This window comes from Protomyctophum parallelum, assembly GCF_964188405.1.
Source record: "Protomyctophum parallelum genome assembly, chromosome: 4".
Classification (NCBI taxonomy): Eukaryota; Metazoa; Chordata; class Actinopteri; order Myctophiformes; family Myctophidae; genus Protomyctophum; species Protomyctophum parallelum.
Genome location: NC_139700.1, coordinates 17,926,751 through 17,944,009, shown reverse-complemented (window position 1 = coordinate 17,944,009; position 17,259 = coordinate 17,926,751). Strand labels below are relative to the sequence as shown.

Here is a 17,259-nt window from a genome sequence, read left to right as displayed (position 1 = left end):
TTCCTGAATCCATGCGCTACGTCCAACCAGGGAAACTCCCCCCTGTCAGGTGTAAAGGAGCGACTTGGACACTCATGCATGAACGAAGCATGAGTTAAAGTCCGTTTCTCTCCCCAGGTTGGCGGAGGGTGTGTAGAGCCCAGGATCACATTAGATAATTGACACAGGTGTGAAAAATGGGTTACAAAATTGTGGGATAAAAATCAGAGTTAAAAAAAAAAAAAAATGGATGACCTGCAATTATGTGATATACAAAACTCAGACAAAACTTGAAGTTATTGTGGTAATGGTACATTTATATATCGCTTTTATCCAAAGCACTTTACAAATAGATTGTGCATTACATTCACCAATACATTCATACACAGATGGTGGAGGAAACCATGGAAGGCACCAACCTGCACATTGGGATAAATTACGGGTTAAGTGTCTTGCTCAAGGACACTTCCACACTAACTCTGGGGGAGCCCGGGATCAAACTGTTCTACCGGCCACTCTACCACTCGGCACTCTAATGTGCTCAAGCCCATTGCACTTGGATCTAAGAAACACATTACTCAACGTGGAAGGCATATATCTGGCCTCCAGCACCACTTAAGTTCTGTCTGCCTATGCCTGCCTGCCTGTCTGCCTATGCCTGCCTGCCTGCCTGTCTGCCTGCCTGCCTGCCTGCCTGCCTGCCTGCCTGCCTGCCTGCCTGCCTTCCTGCCTGCCTGCCTGTCTGCCTGTCTGCCTGCCTGTCTGCCTATGCCTGCCTGCCTGCCTGCCTGCCTGCATGCCTGCCTGCCTGCCTGCCTGTCTGTCTGCCTGCCTGCCTGCCAGCCAGCCTGCCTGCCTGCCTGTCTGTCTGTCTGCCTGCCTGCCTGGAGTGCCTGCCTGCCTGCCTGCCTGCCTTTCTGTCTGTCTGTCTGTCTGTCTGTCTGTCTGTCTGTCTGTCTGTCTGTCTGTCTGTCTGTCTGTCTGTCTGTCTGTCTGTCTGTCTGTCTGTCTGTCTCTCAATCCAACTGGTAAGGGCTAGAGGCAGATGGTTGCCCGCCCACATAGAGCCAGGATCTGGAAGTTTCTTCCCACTAACCACTCCTACCCTATGGCAAATAGCAAAATAGCACAAGCTCACATTTTGCACTGTGACACACTTTTGAAAATGTTTGTAATATCCCACATGAGCAAGCATGCATGTGCTTGCTGGATATAGGCTATATCCTAAATAAAATGTAGAATTCATCAACCTGCACCTGTATGCTTCAAATCAATATTTAGTTTCAACTGCATGCTACAATTCATCTTTGACAAAAATAAGAGGGGAAAATCCTTGCTCTTTCTGCATGCTTATTGGGCTTGATAATAGTTACAGCTTGGTCGAAACTTGATATTTGATTAAAAGAATAAAGACTATAAATATACACTTGTGTACTTTGATTTAAATATTAATCTATACTCCATTGCATGATGGGTGTTCTCCAAAAAGAGCAGATCGGTAGGCTTATAGGCCCAGGAGGATATATAGAGTATATATACTAGGCTAACATATGTGTTGTTGTTGTTGTTAGCTAAGCTTGTAGATCTGTTCTTCTGGTAGGCTAAGCGACACGCTATGCCCCAACACTGCTAGTCAGATATGTGAGACTTGTCTTTCTTGACAGTAGCTTTGAAATTGGGTCTGACAGTGCAGTAGAGCCAGTAGAGCTCCTATACAGCGGGTTTGTTATGTAAGCGTCATGTTCTACTTTTCTATCTAAAGTAATCCACCATCTCCGCTGCAAGAAAATTGCTAGCACATTCTCCTCTCCTCATTAGCTGTTTCGAATGTCTTGTTAAAATGCAGGGTCAAATGCGCGCGCGCGCACACACGCACTCACCAACACACACACACACACGCAGGCACGCACGCACTCACACACACACACACACACACACACACACACACACACGCACACACGCACGGACCGACGCGCACGCATATTCAATGTTTTCGTATAGGCAGTACTCACTCGGATTTCCTCGTCAGGGTCGAGGTTCTACTAAGTGTCGTGGGGGTCATCGGGACAAGGGATCGGCAACTGGGACTGCTCGTCCCGTCTTCCTGGTCACTTTCCGCCGGGGAAGAGAAGGACGTCGGGTTCGCCGGAACCAGCTGCATGTCCCCTGGGTCTGATGTGATGGGTTTATTGGAAGGCGAAGAAGAAGACTGCATCAGCTGCGGTTGGGCCGGAGCGGGCTCGACCTGTGCGTGGTCCACGAGAGAGACCGAGTCCTGCATGTTGATTTGTGCAGGGTCGGCGGGGTGGTGATGGAGGTAGCCGGGGTCCGGGTGGTGGTGGAGGTGGTGATGATACAGATGCTGCTGTCCTCTGGCAGTCTGAAGGTGTCTGTTCTCCCCGATCAGCTCGTCCACGCGGCGGTCCAGCTCCTCTATCCGGGAGCGCTGCGTCTGAATGAGACTCTGCTGGTTCTGGACGATGGTGGTGAGCTCCCGCAGGTACAGAATAGCCTGCACCGGGTTTTCAAGAAGGCTGGTACTCGCCATACCCCCAAGAAGACAGGATCCGAATTGAGGAAAAAATAGGATGCACGGCCGGCCAGTGAGTGACAGAGAAGCGATGTGGAGAGAGAGAAAAAATAATCTGTTGGCGTGAGAGCAGAATAAGTTTATATTATCTTCTTTTTTGCCATGTCCTCCCTCGCAGCCCGATTGGTTCTGCTGGGTTCTGGACGAGGCTTCTCTCTGTCCCCTCTGAGGATCAGTGAGTGGTGCTGATGAGAGCAACCCGCTCCAGATGTGACGAGAGGGAGGGAGGGTGGATGGATGCGTCATTACGCACCGACGGGGGCGCTTGCGCAAGCCTTCACATTTTCATGCGCGCGCGCACGCACACACACACACACACACACACACACACACACACACACACACACACACACACACACACACACACACACACACACACACACACACACACACAGAGACAAAACATTTCAGACAAAACATTTAAATATGCAGCCTGGCTGCAATGCTGCATGGTGGCTGTAGTCAATGTAAAGACGAATAGCTATATAGTATACGGTATATAGCTAAGACTCTGGTATATAATATACCATACATACCAAGTCCAATACCCCCCCCCCCCCCCACACACACACACACACACACACACACACACACACACACACACACACACACGCACGCACGCACGCGCATGCTCGCGATATGTTTCTTCCAGCACCATCATTATTACAAACAGGCAATATAAACTAAATGTTTGTAGCCTGGTTTCCAGCCGATAGACCCCGCCCACTCGACTGAGCGCAGGCTCTCGAGTCTCAGAGTCTGACAATCAGGCTAAAATGTTTGTATATTTATTTCCAGAAATCTCCTCTGAGATCCGAACTAGCTGTACTGTAGCTTTAAAACCATATTAGGCAGTCACGTGACAGGCCTAGGCGGAAGTAAGTGATTTGTTGTTTAGCTGTAAAACAAAACTAGGCCGCTTGTCTTGACCATTTCTCCAAAACACACCGTTAAAACCAGACGTTTCCCATGGTCAGGTAAGACCACAGGAGCTGTTCATTACAGGCAGCCAGGTACACATCTCTGACATATAGTTGACATAGCCTAAGATTTAGATATTTATATATTCTGACATTTAGATTGAAAATGTCAGAATAGATAAATACATCTACGAGAGTCTAAATCTTAGGCTATAATTGACGCGGTGCGTTTGTGGTGCGGGATACAGCTAGGAGACATACAAGCTCTGTGCTTAGTGCTTTATAACGGGGTACACTGTACATCGCAGTGCAATGGGCTTTAGGCGTAGGCGTAGCGTAGGTCCAGCTTTATTTACGTTTGGACTTTCTTCAGCATGCCATTAATCTAAGATGAATGCACCAGTCCAGGACACACGAGGAGTGAAATAGCTTGTGGTAGCAGAGAACGTTGTCATGTCATGTGAGGGTTCACATGACACTCGTACTTCATGGCAGTCATGTTTTCAGGGCTAGTGAGGGTCAGCTCAGCTGTCAGGCAGCGTAAAGTGTGTCTGTGACTGCGTGTTTTAACTGTCAAAAATCTACTATGGCTATACATAAATAACATCATGCATATTGAGTGAGTGATATAGATAATTAGATATATAGATATGTACCCAGCAAGCACGGTCAGGACCTGGACGAATTAGTGACGTCTTTATTGGGCTGGCCCAGAATATCACCTGATATCACAACTGATTTTCAATTTCAATTCTGCCCACTAAGACTCATGTCCCTGGATGAATCAGAGGGAGTCGGATCGAGGGCAGATCAACTTAAGTCACATCATAACTAGTCAGATCTGGCCCAGAATGAGCTATATTATTTCAACTGGTGAAGACGTCCTGGAAATGACGTAAAGATCATCCCCATATGGGCTGTGATCTGGCCTAGTCCTGAACGTCACCGGAGGACGTCATCATGACGTCATTTGGCTTGCTGGGATAGGGATAGAGGTCACGTTGGCCCCTTGGACATCTGATATAGAAAGATATAGTACCCTTTGACATTGATTAGCATTATTAATTCAAGGTTGGTTAAAATGTGTTTAATACCTGGGATTTGCAACACCACACAACATGCAGCTTCTGCAATGTGGAGCCTCTTTCTCTTGAGCTCAAACGGTGTCAGTATACGTTACTTACTTACTTACCGCCATCACTGTGTAATGTTGATGTTGTCCAGGATGACGCATAAGCATTGCCTGGAGGGCCAGGTCTACTCGGTGCCTCTCATCCAGCAAGACCTGAGGAGAGAGGAGGCTGTTCACCAGATAGCAGATGCATTGTTTTACCTTGAGACCATCTCTACAGACATATTCAGCAGGCAAGTCCTGTCAGTGTGTGTCCTGTGTCTTTTTTTGTCTGACACACACCCGTCACGCACCTTGCTGTATTTAAGCTGCGGTAGAACACGACAACTTCAGAGGAATCTGTAGTATGAGAGTGCATCATGGTTTATACATGAGATGATTCTTAATATGACTACCAAGACATGTAATGGATGTCTCATACATCATACATAGGCTAACTAACACATTGCATGCAGGAGTTATATTTAGGCACATGGTCTACTCTCAGACTGTGTGTGTGTGTGTGTGTGTGTGTGTGTGTGTGTGTGTGTGTGTGTGTGTGTGTGTGTGTGTGTGTGTGTGTGTGTGTGTGTGTGTGTGTGTGTGTGTGTGTGTGTGTGTGTGTGTGTGTGTGTGTGTGTGTGTGTGTGTGTGGCTTTAGTTTAGACATAATATTGGTCCGACTGTCATCAGACCGACAACCTACCTCAAACCCTAACCTAACCGAACGCATGGGAGCAGCGCATGTCCGACCGCATGTCCGACCATTGTTTCCGCATGTTTGTTGGTGTGTCTAATCTGCGTGTGCATCCCGTGTGTGTGTGTGTTTTGTCTCCAGGGTGTCTGAGAGCGTGGAGAAGAACCGCCGGCAGCTGCATGTCGTCACTGACCGGATCAGACTAGCTCAGGCACGGGTGGACAAGATAAAAGGCAGTAAGAAGGCCACCAAGGTATTATTCTGGGTTTGTCAGACTCCATGCCTATGTTGACGAGAGCACAGAAACAACTCTTCTCATATGGTCTGATTACAGCGAAAAAACTAATTCTGACACACTGGAAGAAGGAGGAGGCTCCTGCATTTAAGCACTGGTTAAATGAAATGACTAGTACACTTCATCTTAAGAGAATAAGGTATTTCCTGAGAAACAGGGAGAGACAGTTTGATAAGGTTTGGCTGCCCCTTGTCCATTACCTGAGTAGAAACAATTAATAGACAGGATACCATTGATATGGTTGACTGTACGCCATTTTCTTTTCAGATGTTTTCCATGAGCTTTTTATCATCTAGTATGCAGTGTCACTGAGCAGTATGGGTGGGAGGGTTAAGGGTTTTCTTTCTCTTTTTTGTCTTGTTTATTTTTTCTTTCATATCATAATGTTTGTAACAATTTATAATCTGTTCAATAAAAACATATTTGACAAAAAAAAGAAGGCCACCAAGGTAACGTCCACACTTCCCTCTCAAAGACAGTGCTGCTACATGTGTCCCATCTATTGGGATGAGGCGGCAATTGACCCCATTGCCAGTGTTCTGATTGGTCCCTGACTGACTAGTCAGGGACCAAATTGTGAGTTGCCTCACAATTTTCAAATGCTTCCGTCATACAGTCTGGAGAATGGAAGCTCTTTCCATGAGTAAGCGATAAAGCGGAGGTGAAAAAAAACAAAGTCCCACTCGAAGCAAAAGCGTATCGATTGTTGAAGCTGAGATGGCTAGTTTGTTTTCGGCGTTGTCTTCTTTAGTTTTGTTGGTGTCAATTCCATGATACCTTTCTGTGTTAAACTATCTGCGCACAAATAATATGAATCTCCCGCTCATATCAGAGCAGCAGAGACGGCTTCCGTTACTCGGCTCTTGGGAGCTGTATTTCCAGACTCTATATAGTATTTGGAGATTGTGAAATAGTTGTCTGGCTACGTGAGTCTACTGATTGACTCTTTCTTCCTTGTTTTGCCCTTGTTCCTCCCTGGTTGTTTATGTTGACATTTTTGAAACATCAACCCAGTCAGTCACTAATAGCTGCACCTGAGATGTTCCTTTGTACTGACACCAAGTTTAAAATAAGAATTGAATACAAAGAATATCAATACAATGCAACTGAAAAACAAGTTTTTTCTAATGGCAATGGATGGACAATTAGTTTTTTGTCCAAACAAGAAACGGCAACCAATGAGGGGCAAAACTATGGGTTGACAAATAGTCATGTGTCATGTGTTTGTGTGCATAGGTGTTCTCCAGCGCCAAGTACCCTGCCCCAGATCGGCTTCAAGACTATTCTTCTATCTTCAGTGGGGCCACAGACCCCTCTGCACACTCTCGTCCCCGCTACAAAATACACAACAAGCTACGGCCCCTTGATGACAAGGCACTGCAGGTACAACGAACACACACACAAGAGTATTTGATTCCACGCAACTTTTAAAAGAGCCTATTGTAATGTGATAGCCAAACTGCTACCCGTTAACTGCTGTTACTTACGCTATGCCAAAATTGAAACGCCAATCAAAATACTTTTTTTGGTAGCAGATATTTTCAACGTTTACTGTGTTATACAACAATGGTTCCAATCTCCAGATTCAAGCCACAGTGTTCAGAACAATGGGAAATGCTACTGTAGGACAATCTGTGCTACTACTTTAATCATTGCAGTCCTGTATCTTTCAAGGCATCTGTACAAAGCTGAGCCAGCAAAAAAAGTGTTGGTATAATATATCGGATATAGATATATCTTCACTTGTTGCCATTTTGTGGCCTGCCCTAAATTTAATCTCCACTGCTCTGGAGAGTCTCAGAGAATCAATGCATGGATTGCATGTCTTTCTCCTGAACACCTGTAACTTTGTTTTTATGCAGTGGTTACAAAAATAACTTTAATTGTTATCACTTGGCGCGTGCGCGTGTGTGTGTGTGTGTGTCATTTAATAATTATTAACCATTTTAATATTTCCTTTAATAAAATATATTATTGATGATTTGGTCGTCACAGCCCTAGAAAGTTTGAGTTATCTTGAAAATGTTAACATTGTCATTGACACATGCAAATCTCAGTTATAACCTACAGATCTGTTACATTGTTACTAGTCTCGGATTGCCAGACTCTTGCCTCTCGCAATTTTCAAATGCTTCCGTCATACAGTCTGGAGCACGGAAGCTCTGATCATGACTGGAATATAAAGCGAAGTGAAGCCTCTTCCCCATGTCCTCTTCCTCTTACAGTCGGAAAAGACAAATGGATTACTCGGATTTCGAGGTGTAGTTCCAGACTATATAGCATTCGGAGATTGTGGAATAGTTCGTATGGCTACGCAAGGTTACATTGCTACTGACGGATCCAGTGTTTTGTGCACATAGAGATATCCGTTCCCTGGTAAATAGCCAATAATGACAGTCATAGACGCTGTCCAGGGGAGCAGCTTTGGCTGCACTACAGTCACATCTAGGTGGATCAGTTGCATATTGCATTGTAATACATTCACACGCATACATTTGTGCATCGTACTACTAGATGTTCATACAATGACTGTACTGAAAATGTGTGTGTGTGTGTGTGTGTGTGTGTGCGTGCGTGCGCGTGCGCACACTTCAGCTCAGCAGCAAGTTCCTGCATTATTTATGGTTAAATACAGTCTTCCTCTAAGAGTCTGAGGAAACTATACAGGGACAAGCACATTTTCTGCTGTGTGCGCTCGGCCCGGCAAGTGTGTTGTTCTAGTAGTGTGTGCTGGAGAAGGAAGAAAAAGGAAAACGAGAGGGCGATTTTCACTGGTGTTTGGAACACACCCCCCCCGTGTGTGTGTGTGTGTCATTTATTGTATGGTTTGCACAAATCACAAAGGTTAGGTGAAATGGGATAGGTCTTCATCTCACTGTGTCCACGTCTATGTGCCTTTGTTGTTCTCAGGAGAAGTTGCTGTATTTCCCAGTGTGTGTGAGCAATAAGAAGAGGTCTGAGGATGAGACGGAGGAGGGACTGGGCAGTCTTCCGCGCAACATCTCTTCGATCAGCTCTCTGCTGCTCTTTAACACTACTGAGAACCTGTGAGTCCACACATAACTGTACACACACACACATTCTAGGGCAGGGGTTCTCAACCTGTAGGTCTTGATTGTGAGTCCTCGGGGGATCGCCAAATTATTATTTATTGCAACTGAATGATTGGAAAACTGAAATTAAGAGTTTGCATAGGCCTATGTACATCCATAAACATTCCTTGACGATTAATTTTTTCATTTATTTATGATGTATTTTCTCTATTATTAAGGTTATTGTAGCCATCAATTTGTATTGGAGATTCCTGGGGTCCTCAGCCAAAAAGGTTGAGGACCCCTGCTCTAGGGCAGTGTTTCCCAGATCACTTAAGGTCACAACCCATTTATTGGGATTAAAATGTGCCTCCAATAAGGGCATTATTTTTGCTAGAGTACAGTACACTAGTCTGTTCAGCTGGGATATTGTTTACCCCGCTCCACACCCTCTTATTGCGAACCTGAACTTGATACATGGAAAACGTGATTACAAAAGTATTGCACTCTCTGACAGAGGTAATCTGAAGCTCTGGGCATCAGCGAGTATATCAGAGGTGATGTTTGAAAGTGACCTTCACGTGGTCTGTGACTGGTTTCCTCACCATCGATCCTGTGCATGGTCTGACACCAAACTACAAGGATGATTGTTATAAAAACATTTACATTCGCCAAAACCATTCAAAATGCAAATCAAATTGTCCCGGACGGAAATTGCTGACGTTATCTTGCTCATGGCGGTTGATATGTCACAGGTGCGATATTTCAGACAGGTTTTTTGGTTTTATTTATTAGCATGTAAAAAAATTAAAAACAGAAGAAAGATACATACATGATAATATTGTTCAGGAGAAGTTAGAAGCCAAAAGGCTTCTTCCCCAAAGACACAGGGCTCTATTTTGATGTCACTAATTAACGCCAGACGCTAGTTCTTAGCCCATGAATTAAGACCTGAGGCAGATTATATAAATGCCCTCTAAACCAGTGGTTCTCAAACATTTTCGTGTCAAGGACCCCCAAATTGATATACTATATTTGGCCACGGACTGTGAGCTGCTATTTTCGAGTAGCCAATGCTAAAATCTTAAATGACACCGATGCTTTCCCGGTTTTAATGGGTTAACTTGTGCTGTGGCGGTGTGGCCAGTGCTGTTGGACGGTAAAATGTGACCAAGCCCAGAAACGTATCTGCCGGTCGAAAACGTCGACCAACCACAAATTGAATGAAATATTATACCCCTTCTAGCATGTTGAGGTTTAAAGTTGAGAGATAGAGAAAGCGTTGAGAAATAGAGGGTAGAACAACGAGTTCTTTCATTTAAGTGTTGCACATTGTTTATATGGGCCATTCTACCGAATCGGTTCAAATTCAGTTAGAAATTGTGTGAAATTTGTATGCTATTTTGGAAAAACTTTTACCATATTCATGTTGCACCAGATCAATGGGACACATTTTTTTATTTATTTTTAGTAGCTGAGCACAAGTGCTCATTTTCAGCAACGCCCTGCACACACGCAGACAGACACACACACACACACACACACACACACACACACACACACACACTAAAACTTGGGTGCTCAAGGGCACTTCAGCGGTGTTGGGTGAGTGATGACAATCACTTCCCCACCCAGATTTATCCTGCCCGTCCGGGGAATCGAACAGGCAACCTTTTGGCAACAAGGGCGCTCCTCTAACCCTTAGACCACCGCTGCCCCTAAAGGCACACTCAATTATCATATTGTATTTTAATAATTTATTGCAATATCTTTCCTCTCCCAAAATGTGTCACTACCGAAACATAGACTTTTACCTTCGAATAAAGATTTTCTTTTCTTTTTCAACTTCCCCCTGTACAGACCATTTTAAAGAATTTATGTAGGTGGTTCCACAATTAAATACATTTAAATTGATATGTTAACCATTTTTTTCATGTTGAATTATTGAGAGTAATCAAAATCTAAACGCAATATTCTTTGTAAAATGTATAAAGTTGATTATATTGATTTCAGCATTATTTGTAGTTGACACGTTTTTGTACACATTTATACATTTGTACACGTACACCTAACCAATCATGATCTTAAAATATTGGTTGATAACTCACTATCTTAGTAACTACACTGTGACCCAACAAACCTCCATCTCCTTTGCCTGCATTCTCAGTCTCTCTGCCACACTTTTTACATTTTGTTTTGGTATTTTGGACCACATGATGAAATGGAAATCAGAATTAAGTACATTAAACATCCAATTTTGTCACTACCGAAACAATTGTTTCGTCACTGTTTCGGTAGTGAGAATTCTATCTAGTTTTTAGCTAAACTCTACAATGCTAGGCAAAAAAATGGCTACGAAAAACAGCTTTGAACTGATGTACATGGATAGAAACATCACATTTAGCAGAAAAACCTAAATTGTTTATAATTTATGAGAAATTATGTGTTTCGGTAGTGACACTCCTTAAAACCACACACTGATTTTCAGACTTTGGAAGACATTAATTTCAGACTGAAGTAAACTAGCTACTCATCATTTGGCCATGATGAACATGAAGTCTATGTCACTTGTTGGTGAAGAGTGTGGGGGTGTGGCTTAAACCAGGCTCCATCTATGGACAACTATGGACTCTTTCTGTTTCGGTAGTGACATGAAAACATGGGACAGCATTTTTTATATAAAGTTTTTTAATTTAAAATAAATCTACAATATCAATTTCATTATTTCAACTAAATCAAATGGGTGTATTAAATTGTTTTAGGAATGTGACATTTAAGTACTTTTTTCATGAATTGAAATGTAGGGGTTAGCGGTTGGGACAGCCAACTTCCAATAGGAAGTGACATATAAAAGGATGTTCTTTTTATATATTTAATTTTATATTATCTCAATTAATGTATTGTGATTAATTAGACCATACTATAATAATAATAATAATAATAATAAAACTTTATTTGTATAGCACCTTTCATGACATGAAATGCAGCTCAAAGTGCTTTACAGAGCAATGGAGGAAAAAAAAAGAAAAGCAAGGCAACGACATTAAAAAACAAGCAGTAATGCAGTACAGTGAGGACATGAATAACAAAAAATAAAAGATCAATTAAAAGCAATGTTGTAGAAGTGGGTCTTGAGCTGTGCTTTTAAAAATGTCTACAGAGGCTGACAAAGTCTGAATACTAAATTGTTTTTTAATGTGTTTTTCATTGTGGGACTGCAATTTGAACCGATTCGGTAGAATGGCCCATATAATTCATGAGGTGGTTAGAAACCTAAAATTACACTCAGCAGTTATATCTTTTGTAATTTATATATATTTTGTAATTAAATAAATACATTTATACAGTTCATGGTTTGTTGTGTTCTTTATCAGTAGTTTATAACGGTAGTTTTTATGGCAAATCATAATATACTAGAGCGGTGCCCGTCGGGCCTCTACAGCGGTACCCGTTGGGCACTGGCCTACTTGGAACGATGCAAGTTGGAAATGCATGTCACACCCAGATATTATGTCTGTGTCCCCCTTTTTTTTTTTAAGATATTTTTTGCGGCTTACGCCTTTTATTGATTTTTGAAGGGACAGACAGTAGGCTGACAGGAAACGGGAGAGAGATGGGGGGATGACATGCAGTAAAGGCCGTGTCGGGTCCGGGAGTCGAACCCGCGGCACACTGCGACTGGATTACCAGTCCGGTGCCCAGACCGTTACGCTACGGCCTGGTCCGTCTGTGTCCCTTTTATGCCCATACAGTATATGGAGTTCTTTGTCAGGCCTGCCCAAATATGGAGTCTGGTCCGGGTCTCAAGCTGAAACCCTATGCTAGAGGACACGTTACATTTAATTTAATTTGATTTGAACCTTTTTGAAGATATAAGAAGTACGTGTTCCTGGATCCTCTGGCAGGAGCCGTGACTAAAACACACAACACTCTGGAGACGGAGAAAGCAGAGAAACCATTTGATGCCCCCTTGTCCATCACAAAGAGAGAACAGCTGGAGAGACAGGTTAATTTAATTAATTGCATTTTTATATGAACAGAATAGTCTGTGCTAACTTGTGGTCTTAATGATTTAACCGGTCACCCTCACACCACTGACAGACGGCGGAGAGCTACTTTTACGTACCAGATCTGGGCCAGGTGCCAGAGATAGACGTGCCATCCTACCTGCCTGACCTGCCGGGCATAGCGGACGACCTGTCTTACAGTGCTGATCTGGGGCCGGGCTTTGCTCCCTCAGGAACTTCACACAACATCCCTGAGCTGCCCTCCTTCTCCGGGGAGGAGAGCAACGGGCCTGGTATACATGCTCACCCACTCATTCACTCACTCACTCACTCACTCAGGCCCCTTTTCCACCAAAAGAACTTTGGTTCTGGAACTGTTTCCGTTCTAGATTCTTGGAACCTTTGTGCTTTCACGGAACCGGCAGCCATTTTTTTTGTTCCAGTTCGGAACCAACGAAAAGGTTCTGAACCAATTTATTTTCAGTGGAAACACTCACATTAGGCCGGAAAAAAGAACCGAACTGGTTCAACCCCGGTGGAATAGGGGCCTCACTGACTCACACTTGTATTTAGGTTTCCTTCTCGTTTGTGGTTTGTTGACATAGACTCTCCGCCTGTTCTTCCGTTCGTGCATTCTAGGATCTCGTTTCCAGGCCGAAGCTCCGCCCCCTCCCCCACCTCCACCTCCTCCGCCTCCCCCCCCTGAACCCACCTTTACCCCCACGACCACTTCCCCCGGGGTGCCCCCTCCACCGCCTCCTCCTCCTCCTCCCACGGCCAGCCCTGCTGAAGTCAGCCGAGGGCCAGGCTCAGGTATGACACACACACACACACACACACACACACACACACACACACACATTCTATATGCCGGTCATACATAATTCATGCCTTACACAAAAGGAGAATTCACTTGACCTTAACGAAATGTAAAGAGTGATTGTGTGCATACATTACACACACACACACACACACACACAGTTGATATAACCCCGGGAACCTGTGTCTCTGCCTGTGAGATATAGCTGCCTAGATCAAGTCAAGCCTGGATGTTCACATTCACACTGCTAGGCTGACAATAATTGTCCTTGAAGGGTGAGAACCCTTCACCGCCCTCTCCTCTCTTTGACCCTGACTCTCCCCGACTGACCCAACCGCAGGATCCGTCTCTGGAGCGCCCAACAAGGTCGGCCAGCCGTCGGATGGCCGTGCCAGCCTGCTGGATTCCATCCGCAACGCTGGCGGCAAGGCCCAGCTACGCAATGTCAAAGTACGCAAGCTGGAGATGAAGAAGCAGAAGGAACAGGAGCAAGGTGACGGTGTTTGCTAGCATTGAGCACGACTGCTCAAGTACAATTTCTGTTCATTTCACCCACCACCCAAGTATTGAGCTGTGAGCCGCCTCAAGTATGTTATCTAGTTTACTCTGGTGTGAATGTATGTTCTGTTATATGATGCAAATGTGTTGTGTGTGTCTTATCAGATAAGACACACCTACTTTTGTCGGTATTCCTGTCTTATTTTGGGTGGGGTGAGGTAATAATTGAGGTGTCATCTGATTACAATTCTGATGCTAAACAGACACAGGATACGTTGAGTTGAACAGTCCTATTTTGCGTTCACCTATACTGGTTACTGTGTAGCACAGAGGCACGGCATGTTAAGTCACATCTCAGTACACCTTGCTTTGATTCACAGTGTGCTCAGCATCAGAACAGCCCCATAGCTCCCTGATGATGTCTTTCATAAATACTAATAATAATGCAGCAACTGAACACTTTACAGTACACCGTCCCCATAATATTTTCTTGTGGGCTGGGACAGGTCACGTCCTAACGTTTCACTTTTGGGGAGCTGAGAGCCGTTCCATGCCAGGGCTGACATCTTAATTAGCTAAACATAACAGGAGCTGTGTAATTAATGCACACCACCACAGGCCTCAGGAGGTCTCGGGAACAGGAGTTGGAGAGTTATACAACCTGATTGCATGTTTTATTTATTTAATTTACAAGTGACAATCTCTCTCTCTCTCTCTCTCTCAGCGGTGGGAGCAGCAGCCAGTGGTGGAGACTTTATGTCCGATCTCTTCAATAAGCTGGCCATGCGTAGGAAAGGTGAGCATCCGCTTTAAAATAGGAATACTGTATTCAGATACTGCTCAGTCAGGGAACTACACATTTTCTGTATAATATCCTATTCTTACCATGCGTACAGTATACCCTAGACACATCATCCATTCTTTCCATACATATACTGTAGTGTATAATATCTATATTCTTACTGTGCATATATCGTAGCGGATAACATACTCTCTACTCTTATCATGCTTAATCCATTAAGACCTGAGACGCATATGTCGCCATAGCTTTTAACCACTTTAACCATTATTTTGCCGCGCTATGAGCTTGTAGATCTGCCATTTTAGAAAGTGTGCAAATCTTTGAATATATATTCTTTAAAGAAAATTGCTTCTGGGGGTCCCTGGAAAATATTTTGAGATGGGGGTCTGTGGCCAAATACATATCATTCTGGGGGTCCTTGACATGAAAAGGTTTAAGAACCACTAACATAAACTCAGCAACAAAAGTTTGGAAACTTAAGTTTGGTCCATTATTTCTCCACTCTAATAATACCAATTGGTATTGTAATTTATATATTTTTATCGTTGATTAGTAACCTTTACAACGAGGTAGCCTATAGATTGTAAGAATCGGGCGTTCGTGGAATAAGCAACACAGCTAAACATGTGTGTAGCGCCTCCAAAACATTTGCCAAAATGGCAAATGGTTGGTTTTCACCCTTGCTTTGAGTTGCTTAGTTGATTGGTTGATTGCACTCTCCCACAGCAATAAGAAAAAAAAACAAATAGGCTATTTTTTACACTTTACAATTTTACACTTGGTAGATAGCGTGTGGAAGATCAATACGCAGCCACAACACTTGGTATGGGTCATCATTGAAGGCAATCTCAATGCAGTGAGATATCAGGATGAGATTCTGGAGCCAGTGTCGATCCCCATCTTCAGAATCTCCATGGGACCTAACGCCATCCTCCTGGATAACAACGCTCGCCCCCACACTGGCCACAGAGCCAGCATCATCACAGAGTACCTCCAGAATTTGGGAGTGGAGAGGATACCGTGAGTCCAGACCTCAACCCAATTGAACACTTGTGGGATCTGCTTGAGCGTACGTTCTACGAGTGACCAACAGAACCATGTTGGATGACTTGCAACAAAACCTGGTTGAGGAATGGGATGCCATCCTACAGCAAAATGTGGGTAGGTTGGTGACCAGGATCAGGTGTTGTGGCTGCGTTTGGACCTTCCACCCGCTAAGTGTAAAAATGGCCAATATGTGTTGTTTTTTCCTTATTACTGTGGGAGAGTGCAATCATCCAATCCACTAAGCAACTCAAAGTAAGGGTTGAATACCAACCATTTCCTATTTTGGCAAATGTTTTGGGGGGCGCTACACACACGTTTAGCTGTGTTGCTCATTCCAGGAATGCCCGATCCTTACAATCTATACCTCGTTGTAAAGATAACTAATCAACGATTAAAATGAAATAAAATACAATACCAATTGGTATTATTAAAGTGGAGAAATAATGGACAAAAGTTACGTTTCCGAACTTTTGTTGCAGAGTTTAGAAACTGTTGGGATTTAGAAGAGTTGTAGAATGGGGTCCTCAGGGCTTCAATAGAACATCCTCTGTACTCTTCCCAGGTATCTCTGGCAAGAGTCCAGCGGGCGGGGAGTCGGCTGAAGGGCCCAGCGGCACCGGCAGTGCGTTTGCCCGCATGTCAGATGTCATCCCGCCCCTCCCTGCCCCACAGCCCATCGCAGAGGATGAGGCAGACTGGGAAGCTTAAGCCACTGATCGATTCTGATGCTGAAGGAGACTTGTATTTCCTCCATTGCAGCAGTCTGTATACATTAATCATGAACACTGCGTCGAGTACCAGCAGACTGTATTGGTGGTCAAATATAGGCCAGATGATGCCTTGAATGAACTTTATGTGTACAGAAAATCCTGACACTAGACTGAACATTAAGTGCAGTGTCAATGGTCCACCTAGTAACTATTGTTAAAAGTTACATTAACTGTTTCATTGGAATAAACCAAGAGCAAGAAACCATTGGGTTATGTTTCCATGTACAGCATATGGAATGTTTATATTGGTATGTGCCAGTGGAAATGGTTGAAACAACTTGACTGGTATTGATTGAATTGGTTTATAGAACCTACTAATTGTGTAATGTATTAGCTAAAATGGGTATGTTAGTTTTGTCATTCAACGTTTGCCAAACAAATACGTACTTGGAAAAACAACAAAGGGTAAATGCCATGGTTACATTTTATTATTTTAATCTGAACTGAAAGACTGTACAGAGATTGCACAATGGGATGAAACCACTTTCTTGTGAAGGGTTGAACTCCAGCCTCTTCGATATCTGCTATAATCCAGCCTAAAGCGTTGTATTTCACCTTTGAAGGTATTTCTGTGATGCTTAACATGACAGAAATCAAGCCTCAGGGAGGGTCATTGAACTGCAAAATACATGTTTAAATCCATAATTAAAGCGGTGTGCTGTTCAGTGCTGCCGCTAATAGGTAGACAGTA

At 43.8% G+C, this 17,259-nt stretch overlaps 2 protein-coding genes across 4 annotated transcripts in view; one reads left to right on the top strand and one right to left on the bottom strand.

The window, feature by feature from the left end:
• iqsec3b (IQ motif and Sec7 domain ArfGEF 3b) overlaps positions 1-2,527 on the bottom strand; it is a gene marked incomplete at both ends in the record, with an annotated part of 74,068 nt that extends 71,541 nt beyond the window's left edge. The window contains 1 exon segment of the mRNA XM_083762984.1: positions 1,992-2,527. Within this exon segment, the coding sequence (XP_083619110.1) occupies positions 1,992-2,527 (536 nt within the window).
• Positions 2,528-3,454: 927 nt separating this feature from the next.
• Positions 3,455-16,773, top strand: wash1 (WAS protein family homolog 1; the record flags this gene model as incomplete). 3 transcript variants are annotated; one of them, XM_083763631.1, is made up of 11 exons in its annotated part: positions 3,455-3,546; positions 4,714-4,854; positions 5,439-5,550; positions 6,829-6,975; positions 8,503-8,639; positions 12,495-12,630; positions 12,726-12,924; positions 13,271-13,444; positions 13,792-13,944; positions 14,674-14,745; positions 16,361-16,773. In XM_083763631.1, the coding sequence occupies 11 exons, from the start codon at positions 3,539-3,541 to the stop codon at positions 16,504-16,506; spliced, it is 1,425 nt and encodes a 474-aa protein (XP_083619757.1). In that variant the 3' UTR covers positions 16,507-16,773. The 3 variants fall into 3 exon arrangements, with proteins under 3 accessions (XP_083619757.1, XP_083619758.1, XP_083619756.1); XM_083763632.1 differs by having other exon boundaries at positions 3,489-3,582; XM_083763630.1 differs by lacking the exon at positions 3,455-3,546 and having other exon boundaries at positions 4,703-4,854.
• Positions 16,774-17,259: the final 486 nt, after the last annotated feature.